This window comes from Ostrea edulis, chromosome 4 (assembly GCF_947568905.1).
Source record: "Ostrea edulis chromosome 4, xbOstEdul1.1, whole genome shotgun sequence".
Lineage (NCBI taxonomy): Eukaryota > Metazoa > Mollusca > Bivalvia > Ostreida > Ostreidae > Ostrea > Ostrea edulis.
In genome coordinates, this window is record NC_079167.1 from 59,480,758 (window position 1) to 59,504,882 (window position 24,125).

The following is a 24,125-nucleotide window of genomic DNA, read 5'->3' on the forward strand; positions in this document are numbered from 1 at the left end:
GTGTTCATTTCATAAGCTACAATTCAATAGGCTATAGAGTGAATAAATTAAGCGATATATATATATATTACAAACGAGGACAAGAGTGATGTACATATACGTTTTAGTTTATTGTTATTTTTTATTTGATATACCAAACTTGTATATTGTTTAAACTTACTAAGTATGATTTCGTTCTACTCAAAAATTCAGAGTTATCAATCAATATAACCATGCATATCATGCTAATGTTGCATACTTTGTGTATTAGTAAATGATGTACATTTGATGTTATAGTATTTCAAAATTAATGTTCTTAGAATTTGAATTTCTTTTGTTTACAAATCAAATTATACACAGGTCTTACAATTGCCAAATATACAGAATGAATCATTTACATGTCGATGCTGGCATTTATAAGATATTAATATTAACTACAAAACTATACTCACATTACTCGACTGTTCACCAGCTCTCAGACTTTGTGTTACAAGAATGGCTTGGGTTTTCCAAAACTTTGACCTACACAGCATATCAAATCCCGAAAAAATTGCATAACTAGGATCGGCTGTATGAGTCTTGGCCATAGCATCCCGCTGTGCCATTCCTCGTTAACTCTCGGTAAACACATTGCATGAAAGGGGGATCCTTAATTAGAATTCCCAGAGCAGAGCATGCACACCCACAAGCAAATGAAATGAATTCATTTGTTCAACATATTGTTGAGTTAAAAATACACTTTTATTATTTTTTTTGTATATTTTAAAACTGACATAAGATATGATTACCGGTATACGGTAGATGTCGTAATTTTTCTCTCTGTAGCATGGCTTTCTGCATGCATGCTGCACAATTTACATGGGTTTGGGCAAATGCGATTACTTTTAACTTTTCTTTCACAGTAAACGACCGACTGAAAATAAGCAATTGAAATAGGCCGACTATTGTCTGGCGTTCTCTTTTGAGTATAAAGATTGAACCAAAATTCTTATCGTAGTCGTAATCTACGTGAAATAAAATATCCGGAAAGTTATGGTTTAAAATAAGTATTACAACTCTAATTTGAATATAGGCTTTTGCCTATTTTAGACGACCAGACAAAATCAATTAATTACTATATCACACGCAGTTTCATAATTTCCACAACGTTGAAGAACTGACGTCGGGATATCGTCGTTTTCCCACATCAGACTGACCACAACCAATTATCAACGTCATAACGACGTCAATAGCCGACATTGATTAGACGTAGCAATTTGACGTCCATCCGACGTTGGAATTTAGTCATCTGACGTCTCGACCTAAATTCAACCAAAATCCGACGTCGATTTGACGTCACGTGTTTGCTGGGTTTTTTCAGTATCAATAGTTTACCAGATGATTTATTTTATCCATGCAGTACATAGAATTCATCTGAAAGATATATTTCTATTGTGTGCAAATTAAATTTAATAAAGATTTTTGCAAAAACCTATGAGGATCGATCGTCAGTGATTGTCCCGAGAGAATGTCCATTTTCACAAGTCAGGGTTACTTCGCGTTAGTGACGTGTGAAGATGGAGAATGTCATGAAACTGGTTTTAATGTAGTATATTTGTAATTTGCATATTCTTTATAACAATATTGTCCAGTAATATCTCTATGCATTTCTTGTGATGTAAAAAGATTAAGCACCCCCCCCCCCTCTCTCTCTCTACATACCCAAATCGTTAATCATGTGTACCCTATGCCAGTATTGGCATTTAAGGTAAACAAGGCCTTTTACGTGAACGTGTTTATTTTTGTGCCCCTACCCTCTTGTAAATGCCACCTCTTTTAATGACGACAGCACACACATAGATCTAGTCATTCATAATTTTGTTACCGGAAGAAATTATGTAAATTTTAATAAATATAGCAGGCATTCTGCGTGACTGACACCCATAGCCTGTGTGTGACAAGCCCCCTGTACACGAAAAATATCACACAGGGTGACACATGGTCCACGTAACACCAATGTAAAACCAATCCATCAGCGGTAACGTTACACCCGCCAAGAACTTCCCTTATATGTTCAGGAATCTACTGACGCGTCATGACGTATTGAAGATTTAGTCACTTGTCGATTTATATTGAAACGTACACCCGGAGAAGTGACCATTTCTCATTCAGAATCTGATACGAACTTGTTGATATTGTGACACGAATTTTTTCCCCGTTAATTTTAATTATCTAGAATATAAAGACAAAATGAATGCATTGACTGTGATTTTAATAATTTGGAGTGTGAATATAATCTACGGACAATTTATCCCACCTGGACTTAATAATCAAGGAGGCTTCCAAGTTGGTTTTCCTCCAAATGCAGGTCCTAACCAAGGTTTTCCGCCAAATAATCAAGGATTTCCTCCCAATGGACCAAACATTTTACCAAATGCTGGAGGCTTCCCTCCGAACAATGGTCCGAGAATTTTCCCGAATGGACCAAACAATCCAGGATTGACAGGAGGATTTCCGAGGCCATTCCGTAAGTTATGAATTTATCTAAAGCGCTGTTAAAAAATCCATGAGCATCTAGTACATTTAAAACTGCCAAATATTCCGTGAACTATATGTATTGCCACATATCAGATGTACATATGTACATGTACAAAAACTTATAAAGCTTTCTGATTTCCTTCATATTCTAGGCCCCGGACAAAGACCTGGAACAGTGGTGTCAGGAAACAATTTTATTTACGGAACATGCTATTTCAATGAGACTGGTTCCAACGTCAGAGGGCGAGTGGACGTCAGACAAGCGGTGAGTCTCGGATTCATCTTTATACATTATATACATATGCGATGGATATTTCATGTTTCATATACAATGTACCAATATTCATTGTAATGGGAGTGGTATTTTTTTAATATTACAGAGGACAGGCGGTCCCTGTCAGGTGCGTGTTCAGGTCGTAGGTCTGCCCCCAAGTCTGATGAGTGATACAGAACACGGAATTCATGTTCACGAATATGGTGATCTGGGAAGAGGCTGCTATGCCGCTGGACCTCACTACGATTCAGACTCGTTCTCCTTCCATGGATCTCCTAATAATCTTGGAACGTAGGTTTTTATAAACGACTTCTATCATTCTCTCTCAATTTCCTCCGAGGGGTCTCCGCGGTCGAACTTTTTGCCGCAGCCGACCAAGAGAACTCTCTGAAAATTCTAAGAAAAATGCATTTAAGCATTCTTGTGAAACAGTTCAAAATAATCTGAATTCCATTTACGTTATCAGAACTTTTCCAATTTCAGTGGCAACAGCCATGAAGGCGACATGGGCAATCTGCGACAGTCAAATGCCGGAATCATTGATGCGGAATTGACATTACCTCTCATGACTTTAGCCGGGGACTTGGGAATCGTTGGACGGGCTATCGTGGTGAGTAACCAATCAGCTTTTATTTCTGATATAACGAGCGATGTAACACTGACGGCGACGCTTTGATATAACTTTACCAAACGGAAGTTGCGCAGTGCCCCAGGGTATCGCGTGTTGATCTGGAAATGTCTCGTTTGGTAAACAAATCTCACCATCCTACATTGCTATGGATATTTAATGATTAAGGAGAATATTCGAAAACAAAATCATCTTAGAAATCCATATGTACATGAGATGTGTAGCCGGCACATGCACGATGAAAAGAAAACATATTGTTAATACTGTCTTTTATTTCCTTTAGTTACATGAGGGTCGCGATGATTTAGGACGAGGCGGAAATCCAATGAGTCTACAGACCGGAAATGCAGGTGCTCCCATTGCCTGTTGTACAATAGGATTATCTGACGCGTCGAATTGGAACAACCCATTCATTCCAAGATCTAATGTTGTAAGTCAGAATGCACCAGCAGGCAATGGTCAGTTTTCAACGCTGAATACCCAGGGCATGCAGTTTAACCCTAGTCCCAGAGGTCAACAGGGAACTCTACCCAGAAACACACAAAATCAAGCATTTCCCGGAAATTTCCAAGGGAAGTAACTCTGACGTTCTGGTTTAATAGAGGATTAAGTTCAGTGAACACACGGGTACTGGTGATTTGTTGACAACAAAGCTATAGGAAATATCCTAAACAAATGTGATAAAGTGCAAATGACCTTAATTTGGTGCGCATAGTATGATATATTGAGAGAGAGAGAGAGAGAGAGAGAGAGAGAGAGAGAGAGAGAGTATTATTTATTGTTGTATTACTTTTGATGACTTTAATTTTTCTACAAATAAAAGTTTGAATTTCACAAAAAAGAGTTTTTTATAATGTTATAAGTATGTCAAGCTCATATACGGACAAAAGATTAATCAGTTTGCTTGTCACCGAAATAATATACACAAAACAAGCAGATTCAAAGAAATAGGGAGGGGACTATTTATCAAAAATCACTTGGTGTGCCGTCTTGCAGTGAATATACAATATTTTTTATTTGATCGTATTATTGTGCATCAATTTTTAATAAAATGCTCATCAGAAATCTTTAATGTCTAAATTATTAACGATTGTATCTCACTGTCAAGGAGACGGAAGGAGTGGTACACGCAGTTCCCATCTCTTTCCAGTCACTCTCCAGATTTCCTCCCTTATATAGTTCTATATCTCTTGTTTTGATATATCCCTATACTTTCTTCCCTTTCTCCCCCCTTCCCACTGTCCCTCCCTTTGACTATACTCCATCTCCGTGGCCGAGTGGTTAGAGCATCGCGCTCAAAATCACACGGCCTCTCGCCTCTGGTCGGCGCGGGTTCGAATCCTGCTCGCGCCAGTAAGTGAGAAAGTTTCCCAGTTTACTTTCGGAAGGTCGGTGGTCTCTTCCCAGGTGCATTGTATCTGGGTTCTCTCTTCCACCAATAAAAACTGGGCGCCACCAGATAACTGAAAAATTATTGAGTGTGGCCGAAAACAGCAAATAATCAATCAATCCTTCCTCCTCACCGATTCTCCCTTTACTATACCCCATTTCCCCTCCCTTTGCACTGTCCCTCCCTTTTACTATACCCCATCTCCTCCCTTCACACTGTCCCTCCCTTTTACTATACCCCATCTCCTCCTCCCTCCCCACTGTCCCTCCCATTTCCTATATCCTAGGATGTTGACGAATATTCACTGGATGAGGTGATATTGAATTCGAATATACGAGGGTGAGTCAATAAGTAACCAGCCTATCCCATTACCGATTAACCGAGACGGCCACGATTTTTATGCCTTGTTTCAATACATGTTTTATACCTGGATATAAGATTACACGCGTATCGAGTCATTCTGTGATAAGATATTGAATGTCAAACATGGCTAGTGATGCAAAGGCATGCTTTTCATCTAAAGTTGAGTACCGTGCTATAATTCGGTACTTGTATTTAAAAGGTAAAACAGGCAAGGAAATGCACGGCGAGTTAGCCGATGTTTATAGGTCTTTTGCACCATCTTATGCTCAGGTTAAATCCTGGGTAGGGGAATTCAAACGCGGTAGAACGTCTTTAGAAGATGAAGCAGGTCTGGACGCCCACTGGATGCCACCGACGACGCGGTTGAGTTAAGGCTTTCCCCATAAAATTTTTAATGCCAGTGCTGTACATAAATATGCTTTACCGCACTGGCACATTGCACGACGTCACAATGAAAATTACCTCATGACGAAGGTCATGACGTACATATCTACAGTCCTTTTGTGGTTGGAAATGTCAAAATATTGTTTCGTTATTTACCACCGCTGTCAAACGGTAAACTGCAATCGCGTAAAAGTTTCTGTCAAATGGGTTATATTAATTCTCTTTGATATTGAAAAAGTTTCAATTTCTTCTTTATATAGCATACATGCTAAAGTAATATCCATATTATATTGTGATATTGATATCGCCCCTAATCTACACGTATACATGTAGTTACTTTCACAATGGACTCATTTGCATAAACAGGGTTTCCGTACATAAAAATTTCATCATTGGCACGACACCCCGAGGTTTTTAAGTGAAAGATGTTTGATTTATGTGACATGTGAACTTCAGTGCCAAAGGAAAGTTAGGGGGGCAAGTTCTGGCTTCAACAGAAAATATGTTTTTCAGGCTAGATTCAACTTCGTGTGTGCAAAAATCGCTGCATCTTGCATATCCAATGCAAAAATTAGACATGTTACAAGTCACAATAAAGTTGCGCTCATCACTTTTCAAATTAAGAAATTAATATGCTTTGAAGTTATTTTAACTTCAACTTGCATTGATATCTGGATATCGTGCCAATTCTACGATTTATATATACACGATACGTTTTTATCTTGGTATTTGATCACGTGATAGAGAATTGATGTGGAGACTGTCGGTATGGTGAAAAATGTATAAGAGGTCAATATGCACTTAATGATATATACATATTGTTTTTGTATAAAAGGGTTGTGTTTACAGAATTTGTCACAAATTGATCTGTTTATTAATGCTTTTTTCCTGATATATTTCTATGGCCCTACTTGACACAACTGCGGAAGAAATGTGAACATAAGAAAGTCCGGGATCTGGTACACTCTGGTAGGCGAATTCAGGTGGAAGAAATAGCGCAGGCATTAGGCATTTCACTTGGTAGCGTTTCAACAATCTTACATGATCGTTTAGGCATGCGCAAGCCAACAGCCCTTTGGGTCCCCAAATTCCTTTGAGATGAGCAAATGACAACCAGAGTGTCAGTATGCAGCTCCTTGTTGAAGCGTTTTAGGTCAAAAGATGATTTTCATTTGTGTCTGGCGACTGTAGATGAGACTTTGGTTCATCATTATGAGCCAGAGAATAAAGCTCAGAGTCATCAGTGGGTAGAGCCTAGGTCCTCGAAGTTCAAAATGCAACCATCTGCTGGCAAGGTGATGACCACTGTATTTTGGGAAGCACAAGGCTTTATTATGTTGGACGTTTTACCCAGGAGAAGTACAATAACTGTAGTGTACTATGCAAACTTGCTAGACCAGCTGAGAATTGCCATCCGTGAAAAACGCCGAGGTAAATTCTCTAAAGGTGTTTTGCTGCAACAGGACAACGCGAGAGTCCACACTTGCAATGGATGCTGTATAGAGCGAAACGGATATGAATCCAGGGCCGTAAATTACATGGAGGCGGAGGAGGCAGCTGCCTCCTCCAACTTTTGAGCCAAAAAAAATTAAAATTTAAAGTTCATTAGAATTTATGTTGTTTCCAATAACTAAGAACATGATACCTCCCTTAAAAAGCATTCCAAATCTTTCTTTTAGAATGAGTTAGTCAAGTAACATCTTAGAAGGGCCTAGAATCAAGGATTTTGCACGAAACGTGTTCAGTGTGCACAAAATGTGCTCAGCGTCTGGGGGCCGCCCAGGCCCCCAGACCCCCGCCTAATTTCCTGCCTCCTCCAAATTGAAGGTTAATTTACGGCCCTGGAATCAATACCACATCCTGTCTATTCGCCTGACTTAGCTCCTAGCGACTTCTTCCTATTCCCAAACTTGAAAAAGGGTATCCGTGGACGTCATTTCCGGTCTGAAACGGACCCCTACTTTTTCAGTTCTGGACTGATGGCACTTGAACACCGTTGGTCTGAGTGCATTACACTAGAGGGCAATTACAATGAAAAAGAAGAGGTGGATCTCAACAACCGGAAATAAGTTAGGCTAGTTACTTATTGACTAGCCCTCGTGATATGATGTTAACACAAAAAAGAGAGTTAACTCCGCTGAGTTTTGCCATTTAGATCCGCCGATTTTTTTATGGGTATTATTCAGTAATAATTACAAGGTTATGAATGGTCGATATCATATCATTTTTAGTTTAGTTGAGTGATTGAGAAGAATAGTCATGTATTCCACCGAAATCTAACTTTTGGCGATATTTCAAAAAGGAGAGTGAAGTGCGAGTCGACTAGAGTTATCGCGGAACAGTGTCAAACCTGCTTAGTCATTTAAAAAACAAATTTCCAAGTCACCGAACCGAGGAGTCAGGCAACATCCGTTTCATCTGTAAGATTTTATTGTACGAACGATCCCAAAACTTCGAAATCGACTGTCGGGGGGGGGGGGGGGGGGGGGGGGGGGGGGGTGCGCGCTCAAGAAATTTGTTTGGCTGCTGGACTTAGCTAAACTACATACTAGCATGTAAAACGCACAAAAAGGCTTAGAATATGTGTTAATTCATTATTATTATTATTATTAGAATTTTCCACTGGAACCAATTACGATGAAGCAAACTTTACACCCCAACTCACACAGTAAACAGATAAGAGATAACCTTCAACTGAATCAAAACGATTTTTAAAGACAAAGTATCAGCGTATACAGACAACGTGTCAGTGTATACAGACAAAATATCAGCGTATACAGACAACGTGTCAGCATATACAGACAACGTGTCAGCGTATATAGACAAAGTATCAGCGTATAGAGACAACTTGTCAGTGTATACAGACAAAGTATCAGCGTATACAGACAACGTATCAGCGTATAAAGACAAAGTATCAGCGTATACAGACAACGTGTCAGCGTATACAGACAAAGTATCAGCGTATACAGACAACGTGTCAGCGTATACAGACAAAGTATCAGCGTATACAGACAACGTGTCAGCGTATACAGACAAAGTATCAGCGTATAGAGACAACGTGTCAGTGTATACAGACAAAGTATCAGCGTATACAGACAACGTGTCAGCGTATAAAGACAAAGTATCAGCGTATACAGACAACGTGTCAGTGTATACAGACAAAGTATCAGCGTACATGTATATAGACAAAGTATCAGCAAATATAAATATATTTTTGGTTACAATGAGTTTTATATATTTATGGTTACAATGAGTTTCGGGTCAAAACGGGCTTAGCCCCTGTGGGTAATGGGGACTCAAATTGTTTGAATGAAGGGTCACAAGTTTACGACTTGTGACAAAGGCGGGCCACAACATGAGTTTTGAAGTTTTGAAGTTTACATATGAGCCGTTCCTAGCAAAAAGGGCCCTTAAGTATATTAGTGCTAATATGTGAACTATAGAGAACATCCCTCAAAATATTAGAGCAATCTTGGTTGTCGTTAAAATATTGCAGTCAATCAAAGATGACAACCAACTTGTGATTGGTAATCATGACCTTTTTCTTTACAAGTATACAAAAAATGACGTTGCGTTTTTTCATTATGACGTTTTTTGAAAAAAGCAAAAACATTGTTGGATAAGATAAGGGGCTTTTTTGCTAGGAACGGCTCATATAATAGGAATATACAGGAAAACGCCTTAACATTGTCTCTAGAACAACAATGGTATATACATGTATTTCAAATTAATATACAAACATACTCCTGTAAAATATATTAAAGTTTGAAATACCATGACCTGGAGTTAAGTGGGCGCACAAGAAGGGGAGGGGGTTCATATTGTACACGGGACGATGCAATGGATGATCATGTGAATGATGTCGCCCGTGGGTATCTTGTTTACCGTCTGCGGTCTGGTGGAAGTGCGCAGTGACTGGGCTATCGTTTAATATTTTAGAAATATCGCATTGGAAGTTCTAATCGAACACGGTTTTCTCTCTCTTAACTTCATGTTGTGCACATTTGTTTACAACCGTGCTTCGCATGTGTATGCATCGCTCTCGCTGTATTTATCGTTACCCACCGATGAATATCTATTTAAACATGTTTAATAGCTATTCAATGTTATATGATACATTTTTATTTCTCTCTCATGAGTCTGTTTGTAGAAGATACATGCATGTATGTCTAATGGTATAAAGTTATGAATTTCCAGTAATAGCATGCCTGAAAACTTTTCCGAAATGGGAAATAATTTATTTTTAAAAAGGATACTTATCGTTGGGTAGTAGAGCGATGGGTACAAATGTGAAATACGAGAGAGAGAGAGAGAGAGAGAGAGAGAGAGAGAGAGAGAGAGTTTCCATTCCTGCATACCTGGGTGAGATTTTCATGGAGGAATCTTAAAACTATTGACGCAAAATACACAATCTAATTAAAATCAGAACCGTTAGTCCAGTGTAATTCTAATTAGATATTGGCAATTCCCCAAACAATCTAGTCCACAATAGTGATAACAGTCAGTCACGAACATCAATGTATGCCCTAACCATTTACAAAAACAATCAATGAAATATCGATCCTTTAATTTAATCATTTAATTATTATGATGCGAATTCAGTCATCTGAGGTGTGATGAGATTTGAAAACGTAGTCCAAGATTCTGATCCTAACATCAACACAGGTTTAAGGAAATAAGTTTTAGATATAGAATTTCTCACGTTCGAGGATGTCGTACAGATGTAATGGTACAAGTGTTTTGTATCGATGTCATGGGTAGGAACTGTAGAAATGTGAGCTTAAGTGAGCTTTTCTGGTCATCCGTAGTCCATCTGTTTGTCCGTTCGCCCATTTGTCTATACACTTTACAAATTTTCAACTTCTTTGAAACCACTGAACCAATTTCAACCAAATTTAGTGCGGAGCATCCTTGGGAAAAGAGAATTCGAAATTGTTCAAACGAAAGGCCATAACATTTTTCAAGGGGAGATTATCAAGGAATGGTAAACAAAATCCTTTCCTCAAAAAAACACTGAGCTAGAAAAGATGAGACTTTTGTGAAACTTTCCTGGCATAATTGCCTCAGGGGTTAATATGGGGCCACAATTGGGAATCAAAGTTTCGCATATGAATATATGAGATGTTAAAAAACCTTCAGGTAGTGCTTATTCAAATTTCTTAAAACCATGAGTTCAAGGGGTAGGACGGGGCCACAATATAGAATAAAAGTTTTACAAGGGAATATATGTATATAGGGGAGGGGGGGGGGGGTCTTGAAAAACCGTCTTCTAAAAAAAACCAGCAGGGACAAAATTAAGCATATTGATATGTAAACATCCTCAGATAGTGTAGATTCAAGTCTAATCAAATTATGAGACCAATGATAAGATAGGACCTCAATCTGGTTAAATTTTGTTACATATGTGTGTGTGGGGGGGGGGGGGGGGGGGGGGGTCTTTGAAAATCTTCTTCTCAAGAACAGCAGAGCCATGATTAGTTTATGGATATACAAAATGTACAAGTATCCTCAGACAATATTCAAATCATGGCCGTGAAGGGTAGAAAATCTCCTCTCTCTCTCTCTCTCTCTCTCTCTCTCTCTCTCTCTCTCTCTCTCTCTCTCTCTCTCTCTTATTTCGTGCACTAATTATATGATATTATCAATTGAATTAAAGATGATGAAAGCAATAATTCAATTATTGCGTGAGAATTAATTAAATCATTGCGTGCATTATTCATTTTTCATTCAATTGGTGCGCACTAGAATTCATTTGAAGAGACTGAGCAACAATTTAATATTATGGCGCGCATCAATATCCAGCATTGATTATTTTAAGATATCTTTAATTGAATTATTGCACGCATAACATGAATTGATGATATCTTCAGATATCTTCAATTATTTGAGTTAACGTTAATTTGGCGTTCCATTATATATAGGACTACATGTATCTATGATTTACACCCCCCCCCCCCCCAAAGTGATGTGGAAACCTCAAACGACTGCACTTTAAAGTTTAAGGCCACTTGCTACAAACTAAGAATTGGATGCATGGTAGGCCTAGATATTTGGGGGGGGGGGGGGGGGTTATTGTGGTTGTAATATTAGTATTAAATTCCTAGAATATTAGAAACTTGTAAATTTTCTATGATGTTCAAAAATTGCGATATATAAATCCCGAGATAACTTTATACAAAGTTCCTCACTGAATTGAATATGTAACAGAAATCGTGGTCAAAAAATTGAATTCCATCCGGTGAAATTTATTTATTTTACTTACATAGGCCTAAACATAAATTTAGTGTTCATTTTCATCATTTTCGAAAAAAAGTTTGTGTGTAGCAAGTGACCTTAGATTTTCCTTGCATAACCACAATGTGAAAATTTTCCATCGCCCAGTCATGCACAGGTCATGTACAGGTGTGTCTTGTGAAAGCCAAATTGAATGTTCAAAAAGTATACATCTCTCCGTGAAATCTACTCCATCTAATATTATATCTCAAGATACAATCAACAGGCCGTCGGATTCTCCTTCTAGATTGAGGTGCTTCAGTCATGCAACATGCAAGGCCAGGTCTATATTTGGTCTCCATGCAATATTCCAAAAAGCGCTTGTTTCATTTACATATCGTGCAAGTTCTGAAAAATTGGTTTGCAAAATTTTAACAAGTGTACTGAGAAGATGCACTTGATTTCAAAGATTTATTCATAGTAAATGGACGTTCTCACATTACAGCGACACGTATACGCGATTGGATGACGATAAATGTCCATGTAGGGACATTATGACCATGCATGGAAAACCGAAGGGGGATTGTCCCTTCTCTTGTGTATAATTGGTCAAAATTTGCATACAATTCACCTTGAACTCTTAAGTGCAATAGAAGTCTAAAATCGGATAAAGCTGGCTATGTACCTTTAAAATAGAATTATTTGGTACATGATTGATTCATCAATGTATAAGTGGATAAGAAGCTACTTCTTATAATTTACATTTTGAAATAATTATAAAAAAATACTATGATAAGTTTACGGTTAAGAACATTCATTAAACGAATAATTTTAAAGCTTTCCATGATATTGACCCCTTTACCAATTGTTAATATTCATGTAGTGCAAATAATTTCCGATGTCCTTTACTCTGTCAATGATTTAAATTCGATGATCTATTCAAAGAGTGTTTTAAAGCAACTGATCAAAACAAAGACGTAGATTTACATTTCTAATCGAAATTATTATTTATTCCGTGTCTTAAGACTCTTGCGTTGATTAGACAGCCCATTCCGTTAACCCGTTTAAACTGCCCTGAGTAGTAGGTCTTGGTCAATGAAGGATACCGTACAGGAAGGAGGTTGACAGATACTCAATCCCGTGTAAAGCAAATTTACCAGTGCTTTCACTATGTATCGAGTGCGACATATTTCTGCTTTAGCAAAACGCGGCTGCTTGAATGTTCAATCAACACAAACCCATGTAAGGACGGGTGCGCAGTTGTCAGTAGTAAAACGATGGAGTTCGACTTTGGATAAACTTTATCCAGGACATGACAGTTTTCCTGAAAGACACATTGGACCAAATGAAGTTGAGAAGAAAGCAATGTTAGATTTCATCGGCATGAAGGTAAGACGAGCAACTTTTTAACATGTACTGAACTTGATCAGAGTTGTTTACGTTGAAATGGGTTGTTTACGTTGCAAATCAGCTGTTTTGTAATGGAAATCGGAGTGTATCCTTGACACGGTGGGATTAGTGACATACTGCCTTTGTCTGTGAATTACATTTTCACATACAAGATAACACATATAACGATTGTTATATCGACAACATATAACATTTTATGATGAAATAAGATATTAATTAAAAAAAAAAAAAAAAGACAGTTCGACCCTTTTTTAAATGCATGGACGAAGTACATTTACTTGTATAAAAAGGATATATTAAAGTCCAAAATCCAATGTGATTTGATGCATCATGCAGATATGAAATAAAACATGCCATGAAAACATGGGTAGACTTTCTGATTTTTTAAATAAAAGATAATTATGAGAATTAGAAAAAGGTTATTTGTTAATTTTTAATTTTTTTTTTTATCTATGACTAAAATCTTCAGAAAAAGATAGAAACAAATACACTTTGGAAAGATATTGAAATGAAATAATCAAATTTCAGAAATTTTTCATTTGAATAATAATTTGAACAAAACCCATTGGGAAATGACCAAAATTGTTAGACCAGCAAACTTGGTATATCAAAGCATCCTTGGGTGAAAGGGCTTCTTCTCAAGAATCACTGGGCCAGCAAAGCTGAAATTTACTTGCTAGCTTTCTGACATAGTGGAGATTCAAGCTTATTAAAATTATGACTCCAGGGGGTATGCAGGGGCCACAATAGGGGATAAAAGTTTTACATGCGAATATATGAAGAAAATCTTGATAAATCTTCTCAAGAACCACTATGCCAGAAGAGTGGAGATTTACCTTAAATGTTCCTGATATAGAGTAGATTCAAATTTGTTCAGAACATGGCCCTCAGGGGAAGGGTGGGGCCACAATAGGGAATCAAAGTTTTACATGCAGATATAGGAAAACCTTCTTCTCCAGAACCACTGGGCCAATTTCAAAAAACTTGATACAAATCATCTTTGGTTGAAGGGAATTCAAGTTTGTTGAAATGAAGGGCCATGTCCACTTCAAAGGGAAGATGATCACTAAAATGCAAAAATAGGGTGGGGTCATTTAAATATCTTCTCAAGAACTTCTTGGCCAGAAAAGCTGAAATTTACATGAAAGCTTCCTGACAAAATGGAGATTTAATTTTGTAGAAATCATAACCCCTGGGGTTAGGGTGGGGCCACAATAGGGGGTCAAAGTTTTACATGCAAATGCATAGGGAACCAAACATCCTTAGATATGATGTTAATATGAAAGGCCATACCCATCGACAAAGGCATATATGATAATGAATGAATTTGTAGTTAAGTTTAATGATTAAGTTTGATAATTAATGAATTTTTAGTTGTTTCCTATGAATAGTTTTTTTTTTTAACCAAGCTGCTTATGTAATGACAGTTTTGCTCAAGCTTGTTTATTGCTAGGATCTACTGCTCAGGTGAGCAATGTGGCCCATGGGCCTCTTGTTTTTTCTTCAACATTTAATGTTGCTTATGACCATGCAATACAAGAACAAATCTGCAGTTTTTTAGTATGATATACAGGTATTATCTATGTCTGAGTTGTTTGTATTATGAGTATAAAAGTAATGGAAGCATGAAGTAATTTGTATTAATGATGTGGTATGTTCTAAAGGGAAAAGATTCAAATTTAGTGGATATGAATAGAAACATACAGTCACCCTCCCAACACAAAAACATAAAAGTAATTATTACTCCTTTCATGCAAGAAACATTTTTATCCCCCCCCCCCTTTCAAAGAAGAGATGTATATTGCTTTACACCTATTCATCGGTCGGTATGTCGGTCGTTCATTAAACCATCTGTTGACTGCTCAATACTTTGAGAACCATTTGCTTGATCATAATGATATTTCATATGTAATTTGTTTATGAGTTGAAGACCCCTATTGCTTTTCAGGTCATAAGGTCAAGGGTCATCGACTCTGGACCTAGGAAAATACTTTCCATTCAATATCTTGAGAAACCTTTGCTTGACAAACATCAAAATTGGTACACTGGTACATCATATGGAGTAGATGACCACATAGGAAGATATTGTTCGCTCAATATCTTGAATTGTTTTGGCACTACTATCAATTAAATGATGCATGTGTAAAACCCTTTTCAATTTTTGCACCATGGGGACCATACATGTTTCTGAAACATTTCCTGTTCCCTAATTCTGTCTAAATTTTCATTACATGTTTTACAGAGCATTGATGAGTTAATTCAGAAGAGTGTACCAGCCAATATTTTGTTGGACAGAGAGTTGAAGCTTGATGAACCGTTAGGTATGATGGATGATATAACTATGACAATTGAATTAATTCTTGAGTTGTATTACTAAGTCTTTGTATTATCACTGTTTATAATTAAGTTTTCTGTAGTCTGTCATTTAACGTAATCTTGACTGCATGTCAACATGGTGATAATGATAAATAAATTAAATGTTTCCATGAATAACATTGCATTGTAGTAAGCAAATTAAATTTATTTGTCCCTTTCTTTATATGTCACCAAGTAAAAAAAAAAACCCAACAAACCAGTTATCTTGCACATATTATTCTTTCGAGAAATGACTTAGATTAAAATAAAATTGAAATGGTAAATGACGTATTATACACAGTGCATGGATATTTTGGATCATCTAAATAATGTTTAATACACTGCAAATATGTGATACAGGTACCCTTTAAAGTTCTGTTATTATTAAAGTGGATATACATGTACGTGTCACTGTTTGTATACTGTGATGAAAAGTAAAGCAGATTATGTATTGGTTTTTGTGGTTAGGTATTATAATTGGAGTGCATGGAGTTTATATATGTGCCAAAAGTTTTATTTCCTTATTTTGATACACAAATTGATATTTGATACTCGATTCATTTGAAATTCTTCAGAAATCTTTTGATGGCATCTTTTTAAAAGAAAAAAAAAAACCCAGATCAATATGGTTTTCTCTTCAAATGATAAAAGATATAAAACATGCTTTGTTGATGTATTCCAGTCAATAACATTTCTGTTTATTCTGCTATAAGGAGAGCTAGAATTGATTGAAAAATTGGAACGAATGGCCAACAATAACGAAGTATGGAGGAGCTACATTGGAATTGGCTATTACAACACATACACACCACATACAATACTGAGGAATATTTTTGAAAATCCTGGATGGTACGGATTTCTAGTATATTCAGTATTGAGCAACATTAAAACCAGAAGAATGACATTTGAAAAGGAAAATTTGTTTCTTATTAATGGAGCTTTTCTTAGTCATTTGATATTATAGAACATTTTATTAGCAATTTTTATGCCCCCCCCCCCCCCTTTCTTTGAAAAAGAGGGGGCATATTGTTTTGCACCTGTTGGTCAGTCAGTCTGTAGATCAAGTCTTGTCTGCTCAATATCTTGAGAACCCTTTGCTTGATAGACATTAAACTTGGTATACTGGTACATCTTAAGGAGTAGATGATCCTTATTTAAGATTTTGAGAGTCACATGGTCAAAAGTCAAGGTTCAATCCACTCTGAGCATAGGAAGATCTGTCCACTCAATATTTTGAGAACCTTTTCCTTGACAGACATCAAACTTGGTACACTAGTACATCTTAAGGAGTAGATGACCCCTGTTAATTTTAGATTCACATGGTCAAAGGGTAAACTGGATATAATAAAATATTGTCTCCTTTAAGAAACATTTACTTGATTGACACCAAACTTGGTACAGTGGTACATCCTAAGGAGTAGATGACCTCTATTGATTTTGAGGTCACATGTTCAAAGGTCAAGGGTAAAACTGGACATAGGAAGATACTGTCCACTCAATATCTTGATGACCCTTTCCCTGACATACACCAAATTTGGTACATTTTAAATAAGGAGTAGATTACCCCTATTGAATTTGAGGTCACTCGATCAAGGTTCAATCCACTCTGGACATGGGAAGATATTGTTCATTCAATATCTTGAATTGTTTTGGCACTATTATCAATTAAATGATACATGAGAATAATCCTTCTCAATTTTGCACCAAGGGGGGAATACATGTTTCTGATACATTTTTTGTTATAGAATTATATATATGATGTACTTATGATATGTAAAACATTTGTCACTTGGTAAGATAATGATTCAGAGTCATGTGGTTCACTATACAGGGTTAGTTTACTGGGTAAGTGTTTCAATAACTATTTCTTGTATGACTTCATTCTCTTTAATTCAGGACAACTCAGTACACACCATATCAGGCAGAATTGGCCCAGGGTCGCCTAGAGAGTTTGCTGAATTATCAGACAATGGTCGTAGACATGACAGGACTTCCTATTGCTAATGCTTCTTTGCTAGATGAAGCTACTGCTGCAGCAGAAGCTATGGGACTCTGTTACAGGTCAGGACTAAACATATCTTAAGATAGACTTCTACAGGTCAGGACAAAAGATAGCTTTCAATGGGTCAGGACAAAAAATAGCTTTAAAAGACACATCTCGTGTTTTTAAACTTTTTAATTTTTTCAGCAAAATTAATTCATTTCATGCCTAAAACTACTTTACATGTGTTTTAAAAGAAACAGTTTGCGTAGTTTTCGAGTTTGATAGCGATGAAATTCAAATCTTGCGATATGCATATTTTCTTCGATATTTTACGCGCCATTATCTGTGACGTCATATGCGACCTCGAGCGAGAAGATTTGAAAACATTTGTTAGCCATTTCATAAACAGATTAGATTTAATTGACAAACAAACAATTATCACATTAACAGCTTGTAAATAACACTGCATTGGGGTGTTGTGTGCCGTTTAAGGGTGTACTTGCTGTCAGTAGAGATGATTTGGACTATGTGTTTTTTTCAATTTTCGAAGGAAGGTATGAGGGACAAGACGTGAATATTTTTTGTTGGCACAACGACTTTGCCATAAAAAAACCCCAGTAGAATTTGTCCCTATACTTTTTCAAACAAGCTCTTGGACAAAGATGTATATAAACTGCGAGAAAATGGTTCTATCGAAGCTTCGCACTGTTACATATAGACCTACCGCATATGCTTTACTCGCACCAACTGACCTTCACCTTGTAACACCATATAGGCAGAACTTTGCTAGCAGTGTCTACCAACTGCATGGTAGTTTTAAAAAAGAAATTTAAAGATAAAAGATAATAGAACTTTCAATTATAAATAATAAAATATGATATTTCCCAACTTCGAATTGAATTATAATGCTTTCATTTTTTTTTTAAAGGAACGTGTACGTGTTTACAACAACAGCACGCCGCGCTCCCACTTCCTAAGTAACAATGTGTAGATAACAAAAAATAATGATTAATAAAATTGCTTGAATAAAATAATTTCAAAGTATTGTGATTTTCACAATAACTTTGATCATTTTTATTATATTTTTTTCCCCGAAATGCACCCGTGACGGTAGGCCTAGTTGTCAATGCTACATGTACGTAATCGTATTATAATTTAGGCCTATCTAACTTCTCCAAAAATAAATTTAATAATAATTGCTCTGTTTATTTTAGAAAAGCAACAACGCTAATTACAGTTGTTTACAGAAATGGCATTACCAAATAGTGTTTAGACAGTGATCCCATGTAAACATTATTTACTCGCAAATTTATGCAGATTTCATACTCGCTTTCCTCGCTACATTTGGGTCGCTATTTGTATGCACTGGTGGCTAAAAGATATAAGACTCGGGAAATTTGTCAACATCGAAATAAATGTTATCCATGGTAAATAAATTAGGCCCCTAAAACCCGAGTTTTTAAAAATATCTAACACTACTATTACAACAAGTTGATCGACGAAGGTCGCATATGATGTCACTGTACCACGTGACTACCTATCTAATTAACTAGGCTTTTTGAAATCGGGGCTTAGATTTAAGTCCATATTGTGGCTAATTATCGCAATACTTCAGTGAACGAACTATTACAATTAATTTCTATAAGCATAAGGAAGACAAAATGCATATAATTCTGTATACTTTGAAAACACGAGATATGTCCTTTAAGTAGACTGCTACAGGTCAGGACAAAAGATAGCTTTCAATGAGACCCTGCTACAGGTCAGGACAAAAGATAGCTTTCAATGAGACACTACTACAGGTCAGGACAACTCAATGGAACTCATACTCAAGTCCAGGTTTAATTTACATCATTTGGTTATTTGCTACTTCAGTCATGGTGTTTCATCAGATTCTCTGGAATCATTTTTTGAAATGCTGTTTTTATACTCCCTGCAAATGAAGTTTAGGGAGGTATATTGGAATCACCATGTCTGTCTGTAGACATGATTTTGTCCATGCATGTTCTAACAAAGTAGTGCATGGATTTTTCTGAAAATTTTTAAACTCATTTTTCACCATATAAGGATGTGCACATGGCATTTTCATTTTGATTGGATATTTTTTCTTCTGTTTACAGGTGTTTTTTTTTCTACTTATGGACTTAATCATTTTTTAAACTCCTCAAGTAGTGTAGATTCAGGTTTGTTGAAACTGTGACTTATGGTGCATGGATAGGCACCATTAAAGGTTGGAAGTAAATGGGGAAAATCTTCTCAAGAATCACAAGGATACAGCTTGTCAAATTATATTCAAAACACAATATCCTTATGTAATGTAGATTCTCAAGCTTGTTCAAATAATGAACCCAGGGACCACAAGAAGGGTTTTTAAGTTTTACATCAAAATATATAGAACATTTAAGGAAAAAAATCTCCAGAACTACAAGGTTACAATCTGTTAAATCAATATGCAAGCATTCTCATGTAGTTTAAATTCAAATTTATTCAAATAATGACCCATGGGACCACAATATGGGTTTTAAAATTTACACTTGTAGTTTGCCAAGCATATGAGTCTATTCATGTATGAGCAAGGTGCTTCAGGCCTGTAGGTTATAAAACTTTTTTGGGCTCGTTTTCATACTCAAACTCTGTGCTCTAAATCATACTCATACCCAAAAGTTAAGGTTATTAAACTTTTATAAAATCATTATCACACTCAAATGGAGTACACACTCAAGTTTTTTAAGCATGTTTCGAAGCTTGCTCAGAGTTGTACTCAAAAGTCAAAACTAGCTTGGCTGGGTTTGAGTATGAGTACAGTAAAAGTTTTATAACCACCTGGCCTGGTGGTTATTGTGACCCGTGGGTCTCGTGTTTTAAGATGAGCTGCAATCATGACATAGTTCTTCTCATGTTTTGCTTTGGATACAAGGTTAATCCCATATTGTCATTGTGAATCTGTAACACATTTACATGTACATTCAATATAACTGGAATGAAATTAACGATTAATTTCTATTTGCAGACACAATAAAAGGAGGAAATTTTACATTGATAAACACTGCCATCCACAGACAATTGGTGTTGTCGAGACAAGAGCAAGGTATAAATTTATAGAAATTTAAAATATTTTCTGCATGCATGAATTTTGAAATTTTTTTCACAAGTATTCATGAACATACATGAATGATTAAAAACATATTTTTCAGACTTTTTTGAGAAAAACAATGTCGGTAGAAATGCAAGTGATATTTCATTACAAGTGTTGCTTAATTCCCCCTGACCCCCCCCCCCCCCCCCCCCCCCAATGTGAAAGAGAGGTGGGGTGTTACATACTTCATAATGACATACACACAGTTATAGACAGTCCCATTCAGGTAGGTCTATAATTGTAATCTGAATCATCAAAACATGATGACAATATATCAATGCACCTCTGCTGCATGTTCAGAATCCCAGAAACATGCAGGGGTGACACTCGGGGAATCTTCTGTTATCCTTCAGACCACTTACCTTAGTTCCTGGTTTTCCCTTCACTCCTATCACACTGTTATTTTGCTTCTGACACGAATATACAGATCATATATATGTCTCTTGTATTTATTATAACATATTTATAGGATTGCATACTGAGAGCTGATGCACTATTTGGCCTATTCAAGATTTAGCATCTCTTCTATGTCTAGGTAAGAAGAGATTTTCAATATTCATCATTGCTAATTACAGTGCACTTGGAATTGACGTTGTCCGACTGGACTGGCAGGACATGGATATGTCCGGTAGAGACATCTCTGGAATTCTGATCCAGTATCCGGACACTGATGGACACATTCATGACTACATGGAGCTGGTGGATAGTGCCCATGCAAATGGAGTAAGTGGCAGTGCTATCAAAATTCATAGAAATGTCAAGCACTCATTATGTCATATCAGTTCACATATGTGTAAATTCATCAAGCATCTTTGTTTATTGAATTGAAGGAGGTACCAGGGATGCTTTTGTTTTTTAAGGTTTGATGGACATTTCTTAGGGTTATTTTCTTTATGATAGCAATACATTATAACTTGCCAATTTTTTCAGACCTTGGTGACCTGTGCCACTGACCTTTTAGCACTTACGATGCTACGCCCCCCTGGGGAGTTTGGGGTTGACATTGCTGTAGGATCCAGTCAACGTTTTGGAATTCCCATGGGATATGGAGGCCCACATGCAGGGTTCTTCTCCACTAAGAATGAATTTCTTAGACTCTTGCCTGGAAGAATGATAGGTGTAACCAGGTATGGTAAAACTTCAAATGTTTCAGAAAAAGGGTATAAAGGCTATTTCTCAATTAAAGAAAAATCATTTAAAGAGCAAATTTTTGTGATAAGCAAACATGGTAATGATTATTTTATTCTGTGCGTAGCTTTGGATTCTTTCCTGGTCATTTTTCACAGTTTCTTGTGTAAATATGTTTTTACACAGTTTTAAATTCAGAGTTTTTGTTCTTTGTGAATGCTCATAGTATACAAGGTCAAAGGAGGACAGGAGCTAAAGATAGTTCTATAGTTAAGTATGTTGAATACTTACTGACAAATTATCAGCCATTTTGTCCATTTTAATTGGCTGTTGTTATCTTGTATTGACCTCAGTATGATCTGTTGAATATTATGTTTTATAATGTGTAAAATAATTTCTGGTCCTAGTTGAAATTGCGAATACCAGGTACTAGCAAGTGGGCTTTTCATGCTTTGGAATGTTGTGTTTACCGGTATATATGCAAATTATGGACCTGCATAAGCTATCAAAACATTAAAAATGTATGAACATAAAAACTAAAAACTAAAATAACTGGTTATTCATCAAATAGAACTTGGATCACTAAAAAAAAACAATTTTCAAATGCACTGAATTATACAGATCTGCGACTACTTCTTCAATTAGCTGCACTGATTATGGATATCATACTGGGCATTAAAACCACACCAGATGGATGTCTTAAGATTTAAGACCATTAAAGTACGCTTCATTAATTGAATTTTAACAAAGTATTTATGCTAATTTTCATGAAGACTTCAACACATATACTTCAAAGTTTTCCAAACCTATTCCATTTTCAGGTTTAAAAAAAAAGCATTGAAGGAGAAGTTTGAAAAGAATCTAAAATATAGAGATTGGTGTCATTCATCCTATATCTCAGTTCAAAGGCATATGTACTCAATGAATTGAAAAGGATCTAGCAAATATCATGGATGACTTTTAGAATTTTGTAAATACAATACAATATCAAGCAAAGTGTTGATTAAGTTCACTATGAAAAATTGTCACCAATCATTTACAGTTACTGTAGCTTATAAAAGAATTACTCAATTCTGTAGAACATCAATGTTTGATGCAGTCCAAGGAACAATGCCATTTCAAAGTTAGTGTGTAAATCCTTTGCTTTTGATGTTACATTTTTAAAAGTTCATTACATTGTTACAGGGATGCTAATAATGAAAGAGGCCCTCAGGCTAGCCTTGCAGACTCGTGAGCAACACATCAGAAGAGAACAAAGCCACCAGTAACATTTGTACCGCCCAGGTTAGTCAGGTTTTTTGTAGAAAGATGGCACTACAGAGACACAACTGTTAGTGTTTGATTATGATGTTACTGTAATGGAATTTCTGTAATTGTATTGCAGGCCTTGCTGGCAAACATGTCTGCCATGTATGCTGTATATCATGGGCGACAAGGACTGAAGCACATTGGCAAAAGGGTTCACAATGCAACACTCATCCTAGCAGAAGGTTGCATTCAATTTCATAAAAGATACAATTAAACTTCGGTATCTCGAACACCAATATCTCGAATACTATGGATATGTTGAAGAGATTCGGAAGTCCCAACCACTTATTCTTAAAGTATTTTACCCTCGAAATCTCAAATCCTTGGATATCTCAAAGTATTTTCTCGGTCCCATCAAGTTCGAGATAACGAGGTTTGACTGTGTATAAATTAGATTTGTGATAATTGTATTGAAGAAGAAATAGATTATGATGAAGAAGCAATAGATTATGAGGCATTCTTGTAACAAGAAATTACAGGTTTCATAAATTTTGGAGACAAGATATTGCAGGAATTGTACCTACTTTCAGTGTGAAAAAGCTGGACACAAATTAAAGACAAACATCTTCTTTGACACAATTAAATTATTGTGCCAAAAAATGGACAGAATGAAATCATCCACAGAGCTAATAAGCATAAAATAAACCTCAGATATTACCTGGATGGAAGTGTAAGTGGTACATTTAGCTGCATTTTATTTCAGTAAGTTGATGTGATTATAGAAAGAATTTAATTGAGAAGGATATGTGTTTGTAGATTGGCTTCTCTAGATGAGACAGTAGAGAGGGGAAGACTTGAGAGAATTGTTGAACATTGTAGGCTGCAACACCACCATGGTATGATACTTTGGGACCTTTCATAAAAAGTGGTTAAAACTGCTTATAACAAAGAACAAAATCTGGGATCAGCAATTTTTGTTTTAAAAAAAAATACCCAACATATTTAGAATGTTATAAATCAGGTTGTGAAGATGATTTATAGGTTGATCATTTTGATATTCAACTGGTTCCATTGAATCAATGAAAAAAACTTGACTAGTGTTTTGTATGTTAAATT

General features: G+C 36.3%; 2 protein-coding genes across 2 annotated transcripts in view; both read left to right on the forward strand.

The window, feature by feature from the left end:
* The first annotated feature begins 1,771 nt into the window (after window positions 1–1,771).
* Window positions 1,772–4,239, forward strand: LOC125670940 (uncharacterized). The gene is made up of 5 exons (XM_048906386.2): window positions 1,772–2,485; window positions 2,649–2,761; window positions 2,877–3,061; window positions 3,254–3,380; window positions 3,682–4,239. The coding sequence occupies exons 1-5, from the start codon at window positions 2,209–2,211 to the stop codon at window positions 3,976–3,978; spliced, it is 999 nt and encodes a 332-aa protein (XP_048762343.1). The 5' UTR covers window positions 1,772–2,208; the 3' UTR covers window positions 3,979–4,239.
* An 8,558-nt stretch (window positions 4,240–12,797) lies between these two features.
* LOC125669784 (glycine dehydrogenase (decarboxylating), mitochondrial-like) overlaps window positions 12,798–24,125 on the forward strand; it is a 17,300-nt gene continuing 5,972 nt past the window's right edge. Inside the window, 11 exon segments of the mRNA XM_056161411.1 lie at window positions 12,798–13,137; window positions 15,401–15,479; window positions 16,227–16,362; window positions 17,410–17,574; window positions 20,508–20,585; window positions 21,209–21,356; window positions 21,564–21,760; window positions 22,947–22,959; window positions 22,961–23,014; window positions 23,016–23,045; window positions 23,146–23,251. Of these exon segments, the coding sequence (XP_056017386.1) occupies window positions 12,919–13,137; window positions 15,401–15,479; window positions 16,227–16,362; window positions 17,410–17,574; window positions 20,508–20,585; window positions 21,209–21,356; window positions 21,564–21,760; window positions 22,947–22,959; window positions 22,961–23,014; window positions 23,016–23,045; window positions 23,146–23,251 (1,225 nt within the window). The 5' untranslated portion in view covers window positions 12,798–12,918.

Excerpts from the sequence above, each read along its gene's own strand:
- LOC125670940 (XM_048906386.2), top strand. The coding sequence starts at position 2,209 with ATGAATGCATTGACTGTGATTTTAATAATTTGGAGTGTGAATATAATC. Across the intron at positions 2,762-2,876 it reads GAGTGGACGTCAGACAAGCG|AGGACAGGCGGTCCCTGTCA; the intron begins GTGAGTCTCGGA and ends TTAATATTACAG. Across the intron at positions 3,381-3,681 it reads TCGTTGGACGGGCTATCGTG|TTACATGAGGGTCGCGATGA; the intron begins GTGAGTAACCAA and ends TATTTCCTTTAG.